The sequence below is a fragment of the Pectinophora gossypiella genome, chromosome 9, assembly GCF_024362695.1.
Source record: "Pectinophora gossypiella chromosome 9, ilPecGoss1.1, whole genome shotgun sequence".
NCBI classification, from domain to species: domain Eukaryota; kingdom Metazoa; phylum Arthropoda; class Insecta; order Lepidoptera; family Gelechiidae; genus Pectinophora; species Pectinophora gossypiella.
In genome coordinates this window covers 4,686,773-4,702,819 of record NC_065412.1, presented here as the reverse complement: position 1 = coordinate 4,702,819, position 16,047 = coordinate 4,686,773, and the positions used below count along the sequence as shown (strand labels likewise).

At 36.5% G+C, this 16,047-nt stretch overlaps 1 protein-coding gene across 3 annotated transcripts in view; it reads right to left on the bottom strand.

Moving 5' to 3' along the window:
• LOC126369384 (moesin/ezrin/radixin homolog 1-like) overlaps positions 1–16,047 on the bottom strand; it is a 38,375-nt gene that overhangs the window by 21,746 nt on the left and 582 nt on the right. Inside the window, exons 3-4 of one of the 3 annotated variants that reach the window (XM_050013770.1) lie at positions 14,603–14,656; positions 4,835–5,014 (exon numbers count right to left, since the gene is read on the bottom strand). In XM_050013770.1, coding sequence (XP_049869727.1) covers positions 4,835–5,014; positions 14,603–14,656 — 234 coding nt within the window. Of the gene's footprint in view, positions 1–4,834; positions 5,015–13,047; positions 13,209–14,602; positions 14,657–16,047 lie in introns of those variants that run through there. The other 2 variants (XM_050013771.1, XM_050013772.1) reach the window with 2 other exon arrangements.

The window sequence follows — 16,047 nt, the reverse complement described above, 5'->3', positions numbered from 1 at the left end:
CGCGCTTCTGCTTCCGCAATACAGGTTAGATCCTAGTGCGAATGGGGGCCGTGGTCGGCCGTCCGATGGTATGCCTGTAGTACTACCGTGAACATGTTGTATCTTATTATTGTACTTCTACTATAGTGTTACAACGCAAAAGGAAAATATGACATATCATAATCAACTAAAACCTAGTAGCCTATGAAATAAGATGGCCATCCGGTGTGGACAAGAATTCAAATAAACATAAGAATAAGCGCATCAACTCCAAGATATGGAACCCAACGAAAAAAAAAAATCTCTAGTGAATATATTGCGTAATGCTGCGTAATGATAAAAACAGCCAATTAGGCGCAAAAAACAAAAAAGCAAGATAATGTCAGCGACAGTGGTAGGAAAAGCGTCGGAAAGCGTGCGGCATTGCCACATACGATTATCGCGTGGCGAGGCCGCGCGGGTACCGGTTACGTAAGTGCGACACCGCGACACATGACTACAATACTAGTAACTAGTGACAACCATGTACTCTTGGAAATTATTAATCATTAGACAAACTTCATGACATCTCCATCGTGTTGAAAGACGTCATTAGCTTACTCTTCGCGCGCACGGGAGACTACGCGAATAAACTAGCAATGAGCAAACTCTACTTTAGTGTTAACAAGAAATGTTAACAATACCAATAAAAATGTATTTGTGAATTACGATGTATATAAAAAAATATACCGTGACAACATTGATGCAAGTTATGTACGAGTTAGACATAATCGCGTGTTTACTTAAATAGTAACAATTCATATGAACAAGGAGTCACGTCAATACTAAAGCGTTCAGTCTTGGAGAAATACGAAAAATCGCGTTTCTTTGAAACGTCCAATTTACTGGCTGTATAAACATTGACCAGGGTTCCGTTACAAAACAAGAATCAACAAGGACACGGCAGCCTTGAGGCGTACTAGAATCTGTTCTAGTCGCGGCACATTCTTCTCGCTGGACACTTTAAAGAACAACGTTGCCATTTGCAAATGGATTAAATGATAAGTACAACAGAAGTGGTTGTAAAAGTAGTACGATGTCGAGTATCGATCACAATATAATGGTAATCCAATTCAATGTGCTCGCTACGCTGTATTCCCATTCTGAATGCCAACGCCAGCAATCCTATACTTGTATTAATGGATGCTTCAATAGACTGTGTCAGGTAGACATGAATAGCCAAACGTACTTTTAAAACAAAACACATTCAAAAAGTCTCTTTCGAGACAACTGTGCCACCAATAGCTCTTATCAACATAAAAAGTTTGCAAAGATGAGACAAGATATTTTTAAAAGTGATTAGGTAATACTTGATAGAGGTCGATACCATAAAGTTCTTTACCCGCAGAACCAACACCGACTTACTCAGAACCGACTAGATTTGATGAGTTTCTTCGAATTCTATACGGACTAGGCCGATGGTGAGTACCTATGTAGTACAAATACGGTCCGAAGCAAATCCACAATAAAATACGTCAAACAAAAAATCCGAAATTAGCAGTAAAAAACACCCAATTAAATTTTTGCCATGTATAGGGAATGGAGCTACTTTGCTTTTATGGACAACTATCTAAATGAGCACGCCATAATGGTCATGACAGAGATTGTTGTAAATAATCCGGAAACACACCGGATAGGATAAACGTAAAAAGTGTATGAATATCATCGAGATAAAGCAGAGCACAATGTGGATTTGTGATTCATTGTAGCGACGACGGTTGGCGGGCGGCTCAATTAAAATGTGACCGTTAACGGTCGGGATGCGATAATTCAGAATGGGAAACGTTAGCTGCTGTTCACATTTTCGGTAACGATAACAGCTATAAATAGAATTCAGTAGAGTTAATTACGTAGAGTTAGATAAAACCGTTAAGATACTTAAAAGGGTTATTATATGTTGTATTCCAGAAACACAAAGGGGTGGTTTTAAAAAGATCAATTCTACGTTCTGACAGCTACCTTACTGTAACAGACAGCACATTCTAAGAGAGAAAGCGCATACTACAGTACTAAGCGTACGAATTTGAATATTTTAAAATAAAGATTTAGACATTCTGCACACGTATAAGTCGATAGTAGACGCTACCGGGTTGATGACATGTTTCCGAGAGTGACTCACGGAAGGCAAGAGCAAAGCCTTGATATAAGTCTATCAAATTCTCTGGTAACATTTAACCGTTTTATTGCTCATTATTTTTATCTTAGATCCAACTGAAGGACGCAATCAGTTAGAAAATATTGAGGATTTTTCACAGCATATCATGATTGACAAGCATGATATACACTCTTTAATATAAATACTTGAAGGTAGTTTTGTTTCTAGGATTTGCATCAACAATTTTATACGGCAAATAACAAATTTTAATCTCAATGTTTATTGATTATATCACTAATTTTAAGACTGATACTACCATGAGTTTGACTATTTGTAAACTACGTGATGTTTAAGTTTAACAAAGACACGAAAGAGTCTACCAACCAAATGGAAAGCTGAGTGCGGTCGTGCTTTGCTGACTCACGTACTTAAAGCATACTGTTAACAATGGTTACGATACTAGCTATTGTATAAATACACGTGACACGTTTACTATAAATTACTTATTGATGAAGTAATTATGTTTTACCTGCCAGTCTTTTCCTTATTTCATATTTTTCAAATTCATTGACGCTGTTTAATCCGTGGTTGCCATGAAAACATTCGACTTCTCTTTAATTGAAATCAGGCAAATTTCGTAGAATTCTACTGTTGATCTTATATAATCTGTTTATAAATCAGCTTCATCGTGTTTGTCGACATTAGCTCCAATCATTATTGGCTTGCCATTACAGTATAATTCGCATGTTGCGTACGGAGGCGCCGATCGTAGCGACGGTGGCGGCGGTGGGGGCGCGGACGCGGGCGCAGCGGACGAGCTCGATGTAACGATTATTTTTAGCGGAACCGATGCGTTTACACACTACAGGTTCAAGTTTATTTGTTATGCCTGCTAATTTGTAAGTTTACGAGCACTCACTTCGATTCCCCCACTAGCTTCTTGTTGTGCTTTTTTGTTTAATAAGTTGTTTGCAGTCACGTTGTTTTTCCCAATATTTCTACTTATTTGATGAATAATTGGTTTTGTTTCCTCAATAAATAGTTATTTTCAGGCAAATGATGTAACATGAGCCATTGTCAAACAGAATATTATTTAAATAATAACAATTGTTTAAAAATTTAATTGTCATTACCATATTTCTAAGGTTCTACGAAAACAAACAACAATTGATTACACAAGGTGCTGTTAACAAAGACTTCCTCTACGAGCCACCTTGGCAGACGTTCAATTCTCGTCGGATTCGCTGTTTCCGTCGTTTTGTCTCCTCATTGCACGGACTTTATGTATTGTGTGTTTTCCTCTGCCAGTTCGACATTGACCCGGTAAAGCAATGTCAACGAGTGCCGAATCTACAATCAACCCTCCTACGCCAGTAAGGACAACAAGTTTCACTAAACTATGAATATTCAAAAGGACGTTGGCTGATATCTTTCTTTTTTAAAAGGCAAATGCAATTAGTGGCTGAAGATAACTTCGGTACTGCAAATAAGACCTTTAGAAAAAAATACTTGTTGTATTAATTGCTCGCCGCGTTTCGTCTTTAACACATCAACCTCTTGCCCATCTACCCGAGTGTCCTGTCGACCTCCACTTAAGCTCTTGTTTATTATTTGTACTCTTCGATGACGATGTCCGCCATAAAAAAGTTTGACTCTTTTTTCTGGCAACCAATAATGTTGTTTTTATTGTGATCGATGTCCAAATCGTCTTATATTATACTATGTGGGCGAACTTGTTCGTATTTTCCGTCTGCAAACATTAGCAAATTGGAATACTAGTTGAACTAATTAAACAATAGGTTAAAGAATGCTGATAATAGCAAGATGTCCATTATAGCCGGATTTAGGAGTGTCACTTATCGTAAGTCACTATCGCATAGTATTTATTAACAATTCGATGATAAGATTATTGACGAAAAGTAACATACAAAAGTGATGACCGCTTTCGTAATTTACATAGCATGTAATAATAATAAAATATAACGACACACATTTTAAGTGTTTGTATTATATTCTTTAGACGATGATGTAATCTTTCTTTTATGTTCATTATGTAATTGGGAAAACCTGTATAGTTTATTTGCTAAAGTGAAACAGATAATAAATACGGCTTATTACGACAATATTTTACTCATTGACATAATTCTAGCGGCGTTGCTTGTGGTGCTACGGTTTAAGCTGAGTGAGATCCGTTTAATTTTCTTGTCTTATGTTATAAATATCATTCTCTCTTTGGAGTGTTAGTTATATTTGAACATTTGTAGATGATCATGCTTGTATAATAGAGATGTTTTGTTTGTGGGATTTTCGCGGTATAACTGGGAAGTGGAAGGAAAGTGTCCACGTGCCCGAATGTAAACACTCCATTGAGCGAATGTTGATAAACCGCAGTTGAATGGCCGCTGTTGATAAATAATCTACTGCAAACATTTTACACTCCTTTAACACCATAAATTCGTTGGAAACCGATTGTAAAGCAAAATAGTGCAGTCAAACATTGTAAAGTAGAAGTTTTCTTTAAAAAGTTAAAAAAAGGGCTAAGTAAATATTTGCTTATTTGCCCTGCTTTCTTCTTTAGGTATGATAATCAGGTGAGTCCGTCAGTTCTTTTTCGTTATTTGTTTTTTCCATTACCAAACTCTGCCAGAAACTGAAGCTCCCTGCAAAATTGTTAGTACACAGGCGCTACAAAAATTCAAAAGCAGCAGAACAAAGTCTTACCTTCTTGTAGAGTTTGATCCATGTGAGGTCACCCTTGGAGTCGGTGTACTGGAGTCCGAAGAACCAGACCTCGCGCAGGCCGATGGTCTTGACGACCTGGTCGAACAGCTGCTTGCCGGTCGTTGTTTGCTGGATCGCGAACTCCAGCTCCGCGTCCATCGTCGTCACGCGGACGTTCATCTGCGTCAACAAAATAACCATTAACATCTTTTCTATTTTATTATTCACAACAATTTTGCTAATTTCCCTGAGATGACACAAAGTAAAGAAGAATGCAGCTGAGCTAATCCTAAATTATATGGGATGAAGCTATAGAATGATGATGATTCATGATAGATAATTTCGTATTTCACATTTCTTAAATTGTATTTTACAATACAATGTTCAGAATATTTCTGGTCGATCCGCAATATACTGAATTGTCGTTATAATTTACAATTGTCATGTTTCTGAATGTAAGTGACGACGTGGAACAAAATGCGGAACAGGCTTACCTAGCCTATGCTATACCTAGCCTACGCTAACATAGGAAACATTTTTATTTGGGTACATTGAGTGCTTTCTGAAGTACAAAAATGTTGTTCCAAAAAGTGAAAGGAGTTTCCTTTCAAAACGACAGTTCTGCATCGCCAAAATTCGAATTACTGAAAGTGTGGTTTATCCTTTTAACGTAAGGTAAGGTTTATCTAGGTCGTATGCTGTGTAGTGGTTTTTAAACTTGAAACCACTCTTATGCTGTAACGGCAAATCGAAAGAATTCATTACTAAAGTAAGCAGGTATCACCATATTAAATATTACTATTCTCCGTAAACTCCGAGATTATATTACGATGTATTATTATGATCCATTAAAGCATTGACAAAGGTAGTAATTTATTGCCAGTTTAACGCAAGTCGTACGTCCTTGCAGTCGACCGCAAAGGTACCCACGACCTTAGGTGTCAAATCATATATGGTGATGAAACTGTAGGAAAGGACACAAGGATGCAACGATACCGTTGAGTAGGAGGGGAAACATGCACATAATGTTATTGCATCATTTAGTTGGTAACGCAATATGAATACGTTACTCGGAGCACGTTAGTTCGGAATGTTGACTTTCATAACCGACGCTACGCCCATTGATCTAAACTATTGTTAACGCATCGCAGCAACCATGACGCTATTATAAAAGAACTTAACACGGCGACAGCAGTAAAAGTTTATATTTAATGCCAATTTTATAATTCCATAGCAGATAGAAGGACTATCATAAAAAGATAAGAATCAGTTTGAAGTGTTCAAAGTTCTTAAAGAGGAAAGTACGTACAGGAAAGTAAACAAGTGTACTGCTGAGGCCAAAACCTGTTGCATGACCTTTGTGACCACATTTCGTTAAGATGCTATCGTATTTCAACAAGTAGGTACCACAGATTGACGATGACGAAATGAACCGCCACCGAGAAGATAATGTTTGATTAAGCGCCAGAAACCAAAAGATATAAAGCGGGAAGACTGTGTAAATAAAGACGAGACTAATTTCATTTAGTATCTTGACTATAAAACTGAAGAAAACCGACAGCTGCGAGTAGGTTGGGGAGTCGTCAGAGGCTATTAAATCCCTTTATAGAAAGTGGAAGAATAAAAATAAAAGTATCATCTCATAAATAGAGAAGCGTAAATCGTCGGATCTAATTATATACGGCGGTGGTCGTGTGCCAAACGGATGTGATCTTCCGGAGCGGTTATGTCATTGCTAGTGTTTACATACACGATTCTATGTAACTTCTGTAAACAGAGCGATCTGCAACTAATATTATACACATAGGGTAATTGTATCAGTAAAGTTATGCTGCTGTGATATAATTATCAATCCCTACAATGCATTATGTCTCGTCTATAATACGGCGAATATTATGCACAATGAAAAAGAAGATTATATTCGACTTTTTGGTTTCCATTTCAGTCATTGCGATGGAGACCACGATATTTGTAATATAAAAGCATCTATACACAATGATTTATTTTTCATTTTATCTCATGAAAATTTTTACATCCTTATTTTAATAATTTAACGAGTGATTGAGACGATTCTAGAACATTTTCAATACTTCACTAGCCATATATTTCGTTCTTGGGTTACTTAGTAACTTAAAACCACATCCGTAGTCTAAACGACACAGCTGTTAACTAGCTAAAATTACAAGTGCTATTGTTACAAGCGGCTACTTGCGGCTGGCGACTTGACTTGTTAATGACAGGGAAGCTCCACCTCGTATAGTAGTATAGTCATTACAAGAAACGATCACTGCAAAATTAACAATAGCGTTGTTCGTGATTTTATCTGTGGAAGCTGCAACAATGGGTATACAGCGCTCCACGCAAGCTCGCAATATACAATATAGTGGTGATTCAAGTATTACTTGAACACGAGGGTAGGTTGTACGCCAGTTGCAGCGATGCATTCATTAATAGCCAGCCAGCGAGGTCGTCTCAGCCTTGATTTTCCCCCTGTTATTTCTGATTTAACTCCGAGCCCGCATTACTCACAAGTAAGTACCCTTTGAATATAAAACGAACAGTTTTTTTTGCATCGGCTGTTTTATTTTCATACTTCGATAAGGTTAAAAACAGAATAAATAAGCTGTGATCGAGGAGGTGTGTTGGCTGAACGATTAAATATGCATTCGTTCCGAGAAAACAATGTAAAATCTTAATTTATGTATTGCATATTGTTTGGAAATGATAGACGACACGTAAGCACATCGACAAAGAAATGTGAATCATATTAAATGGAATATTCATATGGATATGACACAATGGCAAGTGCTTAATGGACAATGAGTAGCGAAACCGTCTTGTGGGTCTATTAATTTATTGCTCTGTGCCAAGTAACTAAGCACAAGTGTCGTACGTTTTGATACATTCACATTATAACACACCAATATTAATTTAGAAGATGAATGTTATTCGTTGGTAACATCAAACGAAGCGTGGAGCTAATATGACAGGAGATTTATTGCTGAAGACATTCATAACTTGTGGTATTATAATTCTGCAGAACTAACGAATCTGGGGGGTTAAAAAGGCCACATCGAAGCAATTTATCCAAAAAAGTGTACATTGCGCACTTACTTTTATATGCGCAAATGTAAATATTGATTTTTTAGATGTATTGCCTCGATGTGGCTTTACAACCTCCCTGGACCTTATATCAAAGTAATATGAATGAAAGGTCATATGGAATTGATGGTAAAGAATTACAAAAGGTCCGATGCGAATTTGAAATGAGTTAGTTGACATTAGCAAGAAACTGCTAGCCGGTGGCCGCTATCGCGATGAATCACTGCATTGAGAAATGGCCGAGATAAGGGAATCTAGCGACACCGTTATCGGCTAAGTAAACTCCGGATGTTTGTGCAACGGCGCCGATTTGCCCGGCAACATGGCCTTACGCTTTCATTTACATTCGGAAAATTGGAGGTAAATGAGATACCTAATACATACGGTCATTATAATGAGCTCAAACCCATAATCCGTTAATTAGGTGGTATGAAACACAAATCTGTAGATATTTTTCATGTTAGAGCAAGGTACACAAGAATATAGTGTTATTTAATACTTAATCTTTTTTATCTTGATTTTTTTATTGCTTGTACAAAAATTTATTCAGTCACGCATTACCGTTATCGTAATACCTAACTCATGTTATTTCAATATGAAACGCACAGTATAAAGTCGTGCTGACTAAACTGTTTTGTAAGTTAGTTTACTTATGAATGTAAGGCCATGTTGTAGAAAATCTTATCTATCACGGAAGGCAAAAAACAAAGTTTCATGTGGGTTCTAGGCACATCTATAAGATTCAAATGTTTCCTGTAAGCTACGGCTTATTGGGTCGTGTACCAGGTTCAAGATAAATTATGAAATTCTGATTGCTAAATAAAGACAGATCTAAAATTGACGAAAATCTTTTTCTTTTTTATTTATAACTTATTTATGAATTTTAATCAATAAAAACGTAATAATACGTCAGATGTTTTATCACCTTTTACTATGAGTGTGCTTTTTGCAAATTCCATATTAATTTCGTGTTTTGACGTTTAGTAAAGAGTAACTGATTTGACTAGCTGGAAACTAGCCTATTCTGATGGATGGTATTTTACACGTGTTCACCATAAAACTGCAGTGAACCATGGCAACGGGGATATAATAATCTTCAGTCGTAATCTGTGTTGACGTGAACACAATGCAGATGCATTGTGGCGGAGTGACACAGCAAAAGTGATGCTATAATTATACTGATTTAAAACTTCGTACTCTACCGTGTCAATGGAAAATAAAACGGTCTGATGTAAATCAATATAACCCTGGAGAGAGGAAGGAAAAGTGTACATATTATTATAATACGTACAAGTGAAGGATGACATTTATTATACGATAATAGGTAATGCAAACTGACGTCACGGTGCATTATATTTATAAATAGAATATTATAGCCACATTAATTCCAGGAACCAAGCAGATGAGTAAGTATATTAAGCAGCAACAAAATTAAACCGTCATGTTTGTAGAGTGCGCGGAGCCACCGCAAACATCGGAGATACGACGGTGACATCATATGTTTACTATAACTTCAGCAATGAGACGATATTTAGAACAACTTCAGTTATAGTAGCTATACTAATTGTACAGGATTTTTGTAATATATCTCCTCACTCGTGCTTAAGGAAACTCACAAAGAGAAAATTAAACCGAAAAAGTCTGTCTCAGGACGGGACTTGAACCCGCAGATCTAGTTGTGTAATGATTGGTTCTTCCCGGTTTGAGAGCTGCGGGTTCAAATCAAAATCAAATCAAATATACGTCCCAACGTATACGTACTCGTCGTCTATACGTATATATATAAGTCCCGTACGAATCAGATTTTTCCGATTTAATTTTCTCTTTATACTAATTGTTCTATTCTAACGGCAACCTACGCCGACACTTACTGAAAAGATTTACTCTTACAAAAACAATTAACTATAAATGAGGAAGTCCTCACGTCTGGTAATCTGATGATGACTTTACCACAAGTCGACTCAAGAAATCATTTACATACAATAATCCTCCAGTGATTCCTATTGGGCTGAGCAGAGTTACAAGAGAACTTGCACTCTGAACATTGGCTAAGTTTTATTTAGGCTAGTCGACATCCAAGTGTGAATTCAATGAATATGCAAAACCTAACAGTCAATTAAGCTCGAATCAGACTTGCTCTCACTGTTAGGCAAATATCACACAGTATTATTACAAGCAACTTGTTTCACATGGCAACCATCTGTACGTTTACTACTATTTTTAACATCGAGTTGACGTGTTTTGCTAATATTCAATTTCTGAGAACATCACACAATAGGTAAAACAAGCATGTATATATTGTTCAAGATGAATAACATTATACCTAAAAGATGTTACAGCCAGTGACAAATGTGTCCTTGCGGCGATTTGCTTCAGCTACGAGGCATAGAGCTAAGTAAAGACTAAGGAGCGCCGTTATTGTACTCATTTACATAACATGCTTTTGGGATATTTAGCAAAAACCCAAATGTGTTTCTCACAGCATTGTTTGCTGTCGAAACGACTTTAAAGTTCGTCCATTATCATAAGATTTTTCTAACGTCTAGTAGGAAGTGACTAGTGGATGGTGTCCAAGGTGAGCCATAATTATGGAGACCATTTCTTGTGGGAGCCATCTAATGGTACAGACTAGTTGATTTCAGTGCGTAATTATCGTGACGGTGTGCAATAGGAATGAAACAAGTCACTACACTTAAATGCCGCTTCCAAGGTGCCTATTATAATTCTTAAGATATATTTTAAACAATACTGACACGAAAAGGTGTGCATTAGTAATAATTAACTACCTACATACAGATAAGTTGCAGTTATTAAAAAATGCAACACGAACTTAAAATCATTATAATTAAAATAAAATAAAGATATAACTAAGAATGATACGTCCAATGCAACAGTTAGACAAACTTAATTGGAAGGGGATTAAAAAACCAGGTAGGTCGGAAGGACGACAGCAGGTAATGTACTTAAAAACAAAAGTCCTTTATAGTCCTGCAAATCCTGAACATTTTGGTCACATAATAAGATTACATTGACGTAAGCCGGGTTTAGTTGTAGAGGCACGCCGCGGACGTATCAAACAGAACACATTTGGAAGTAACCATGTAGAATTAGATTCCAATATCAGTTCAGAGGGGTTTGGGTTCATTCGTAATAGGGACATGAAGGGGGATCAACGGGCGGGTGAAAGACAGGTGGCCCGACAGGTGGCTACGACACGTGGCGGATGCGCTGACGATGAATAAACCAAGATTGGGCAATGTATAACACAACAGAAAAGAAGTCCCAACTACCACGTAAAAAGTAGACGCACAATAAAGAACTTCACAGACTAAACTTGTTAATAAAAAACGCTGACTGTAATTAGATTAAACATCGAAATTTCCAGATTGCGACTCATAAGTAAAATTGTAAAGGTGGAGAAAGAAATGCGCCCAACTTTTGTAGAAATCGCAATAGTGCGCGGGTGAAACGAAGTGAAACGGCGCTACATGGCCACAGAGCATATCGACCGTCAAATTAAATTCAAGTACAGCGATATGTGATGAATGACCGACGTGTCCACCGGCCAATGCTGACACCGGCCTGATCACGCGCTCTGCAGACACCACGTCGGAAATTGTCACGCAACTATTTATAAGTTGTCACAGTGTGTTGCAAATTAATAATATATAAGATTGATTGCCAATACTGCTTATGGAAGTAGATTTCAAACCATCAAAGGTTAGCCTTCGTTGTTTAGACAAAAACAAGTCAGTTCTAGTAGAATTAATACGAGTTTATTGATATGTTCTGCATCCGCAGACTTCGAAACTCGTGACATTTTCGAACTATGAAGTGGTAATTTTTGTGGGTATTATGTACGAAGATCCCAGGCTATTGGATAAAACGAATGATTAGTACTTTTTTGCCACGAAACCGGCTTTCAGACGAGGAAAACCTTGAGATTACACACAATGTACACGACCAAAGTAAAGACGATGAGGCAAAAATTACCTCTGTCGCTTTTACAACTCTTAATGATTTCAAACACGATGCAGGTGCATAAGTCAATGTCGCTTCAAAAGGTCAGTACTATAATATCATTTGTAATTTGCTCTCTGTAATAGAAAAAAAGACGTGTGTAATAGACGTGTAGTTTAATCATTGTAATAATTAGTGATTCAATGATAATGTCACCAACATTTCAGGAGCTCTTACCGAGCCATCTAACGTCCTGTCCTGATCACACTGAAAGATAAGATATAACATTTTCATAATCATAGTCCAACAAAATTTAAGAAGCTTACGCAATCGTCACGATTTTCTTTTTTAAGGCTCTTATTTCTGATAATTCAAAAGTACATAATAAACTATGGCCATAAAACCCTTGCGATAAGGACATAAGAATGCAGTATAAAATTTACGTATCACGAATATTGCATGGCTAAAATATTATTTGAACGAGAGCAGGGAGCCAGCAAAACAGGAAAGGTGGCCCAACCCATCTCTTTCTTATAAGTGGGAAGGATAGGGATGGGGAATAAAAAGACGGTTACAACCGTTTGCGCGATGCAAAATAAATAATAAAAGTGAGTCCGACCCCATGTTGGATGTGCGGAGCGGCGATGACATCACCATGACTTATGATTAGAGTCAACATGATGCTTCGAGACCTAATCGTGGTTTATAATATATTGCTTGAGACAACTGTGAACTTGTTGCTAGGTAGACGCTGTTACGTGCCTGTAAGTGATAACTACTTATGACAACAACACCTAATAGGTATCGCTGCTGTCTAGAGGCAGCTATAAATCCTGATAGTGAAGGCGAATAATCTTTGAAAGGAATTCTATGACATCATATTTGGAAATAATGACTAAACTGTAATGCCGGAAATGTACCATTAAATTATATGACTCTTTCAGGAAAATGTAGAATTATATTAGAATAATAATTCAATTTATGTTTTCTACAATACTCAGTCCTTAAAGGACGTTACTTATCTTGTAGTATCTCTCTGTAGTTGGTAGGTACGATAGGTACATTTAAACAGTCAGCCAACGTTTGCAGGAGCGAAGCCGCCCTTTGAACTCCGACCACGAGTGGCACAGCCTTGGTTATGTAACTCGTACCTGTTTTCCTCCGGCGACCATGGTGGCTGATTTATAGGTTCACACGCACTAAAATAATGTCACAGACACTTGCACTGTATTTGATTACTTTGTGGGGTGTGTTGTAGACGGCACTGTAGCCGCGTCTGCCGGACGCGGCGGTAGAGTTCAAACTGAACGGTTGCGTTGCGGGGATGCGCCCGCGCCGCCCTGACTCCAAGGCCATGCCGCGCGATCACCTTCGCGTGAAGCCTCCGCTGGCGTACCGCACGCTACACACGACCCAACCGCGGGACATGGGAATTTTAGTTTTATTTGCAAAATTAACGAGAAAACTTCACCACAGTATTCGGTGGCAATTATTCTAATCGCACCGATTACTAAAAGTTGTAAAGTTGGCTTTATGAAAGAGGGATTTAACTAATAGTCTATAAGTTAGATACCTACTACGCATACCATAATGGTTTATATACCTATATAAAACAGGTAGGTACCAGGATGACTACAGCCGGGCGGTGTGGCCCGTGCTACCGCCCACGACATCGCAACTTTTTTCAGACGCATATAAATTAAATCGTGATTCATCCGATGGGTCCGAGACTTGAAAGGCTCTGCAGGCTTCTATAATAATGTAGGTACTGTTTTTATTACTAACTATTAGTAACTTGAAAACTTAAAACTATTAGTAACTTGTGACTTGCAATAAACTTATATTCTATTAATACCCTAGAAATATATTTTTTTACATCTCGAGTTTTACGTAGCTCCCACACAACTATACAATAGAATAGGTGTCAATACTGTTATAAAATCTTATGAAAGATAATTTACAAATCTAAAAATAACTGCAAACGGCGGTATTCAAAGAAACACTACAAATAACAATAGATATTATTGGAGAATGTAAGCAAACAATCTATGCACAGGGTGCACTGTCCACTAACTAGATAAAGCGTGTCCTACTTTCCCACTTCCTTCCTTCGACATACATCGACAAGCTTTACAAAGAATGTCGTTTGCCGACCATTACACAACCAGCTAGCCATTCAGCTAGCAACCACAATTTGTAGGACAACATAATTACTACACAGGTTTTTCGTTTGGCAAAGAGTGTTTACTGAACTGCAAGATTCAATGAGCTCAAAACGAGAAAAACAACTGTCAATTGAAGCTAACCACTGCAACAATGGCGTAGTAAGCAAGTTATCATTAGCCACTCCATTCACTCCCACAATAAGCCACACTATGTGTCAATCAATGGGAGCCTGAACTGTAGCAAATAAGAGCTTAGATCAATCAAATCTCAAAATTTAGCACATAGAAAATAGGTAGGTGCATAGAAATACTTAGAAAAGTATATTTCATTTGGGGTAAAACAAATTGGTGGTTACATAGGTATAATACACATTTCTACTAGAAAGGAATATTCAATATAGCATTAAATATAAAAAAGAAACTATTTGAGGAACACACAAAAATAACCAAACAAACAACAGATTATGTTAATTTCCAAGCAAATTAAAAGGGGAGCATTATGACAAAGGGATAAGTGTTCAAATCCACACAGTTGACTGACCAGAATGTTATCATTTCCGCCTATATCAAGTGCGTTGCTTATATAGCCAAGTATCTGAAATACATGTTAAAGTTCATACTTAAATACAAAAATAGAAATAAATCATACACAATAGAATGAAACACAAGTAAAATAATTATAAAGTTGACATGAAAATACTTAAAAAGTTGTAGATAGATTTAAGCAGTGTGCAATTCATGTAAAATAAACTAAAAAACAGATTTCTATAAATAGAATAAGAGCAGAGACGATTAAGATGAAGCAATGTAAATAAAAATGTTAATGTAGATATTATGAATCAGTTAAATTAAACATGAATTCTTTGTATCAGCTGGACAACGGAAACTGAAAAATGTCAATGTCAACCAGGATATGATGATAAGAGAGTTATTAGTCACAATATTTCATATTCAGATATGTTTTTTATTCTATATCCTATCTTTACAATTTATGGAGATGTTACTAAACAAGATGATTAATTGAGAGTTTTAAACTTATCATAGCTATTTATTGTAATAGGCTAGTTTCCAACTAAACAGTTACTTTTTACTAAACATCAAAACATGAATTTACTATGGAATTTGAATGAAAAAGCACACTGTGATGTCATGTCGTGATGAAAATATGATAAAATGTCAACTTATTATTTTGTTTTTCTTGATAAAAATTTATAAATAGGAAAAAGAAAATGTTTTAAGTTAGTCTTAAATCTGTCATTCAGAATTTCATAATTTATCTTGAACCTAGTATACATCCCAATTAAGATGATATTTGTACTACTGATAAATTTGTTACATGAGTCATTTACATCACAGCTAGTGAATAATGGATAGTGAAAATTTCATTTCTTTCATCATTTGTAGTGACAACAGATGTGTTCATATACAAATGATGGTATAACAACACTAACAAACACAACCATGGGAAATATGTAACATTTTACTCAATTAATGCAAAGCAGTGATCAGTAACCTCCTTTGTCACAGTGGATATAATCTGTTGATACATCTACATACATATATATGTCTATCTACCTCTATAGTAGTAATTTCTAGTAAATATAATTTATAAGTCATTTATAAAATATAATTCTGCTAGGTGTCAACTAGTATAAAGTTTGTGACTTTTCTTCAGGAAAAATAAAAGGTACATAATATAAGTATCAGGAAAGATTATCACCAATTTTATCTCACACTTTAAAAATGATAACCTATAATAAAATTCTTTGATGTTACACCATACTTTATCTAGATAATTTACCTTTACTCACAACTACCTTCTGAGATATGGAATGTAAGCCAAGACTACATCCTACACCATTCCAGTCATAAGGCTAACTATGATTTTTTAAGAGAATTGTAGCATTTGGTCGCAGATTTAAGTCGCCTCATCACATTGCACTGGTGAAATCAGTAAATTGATAGTCACAAGCAACAGTACTGCTT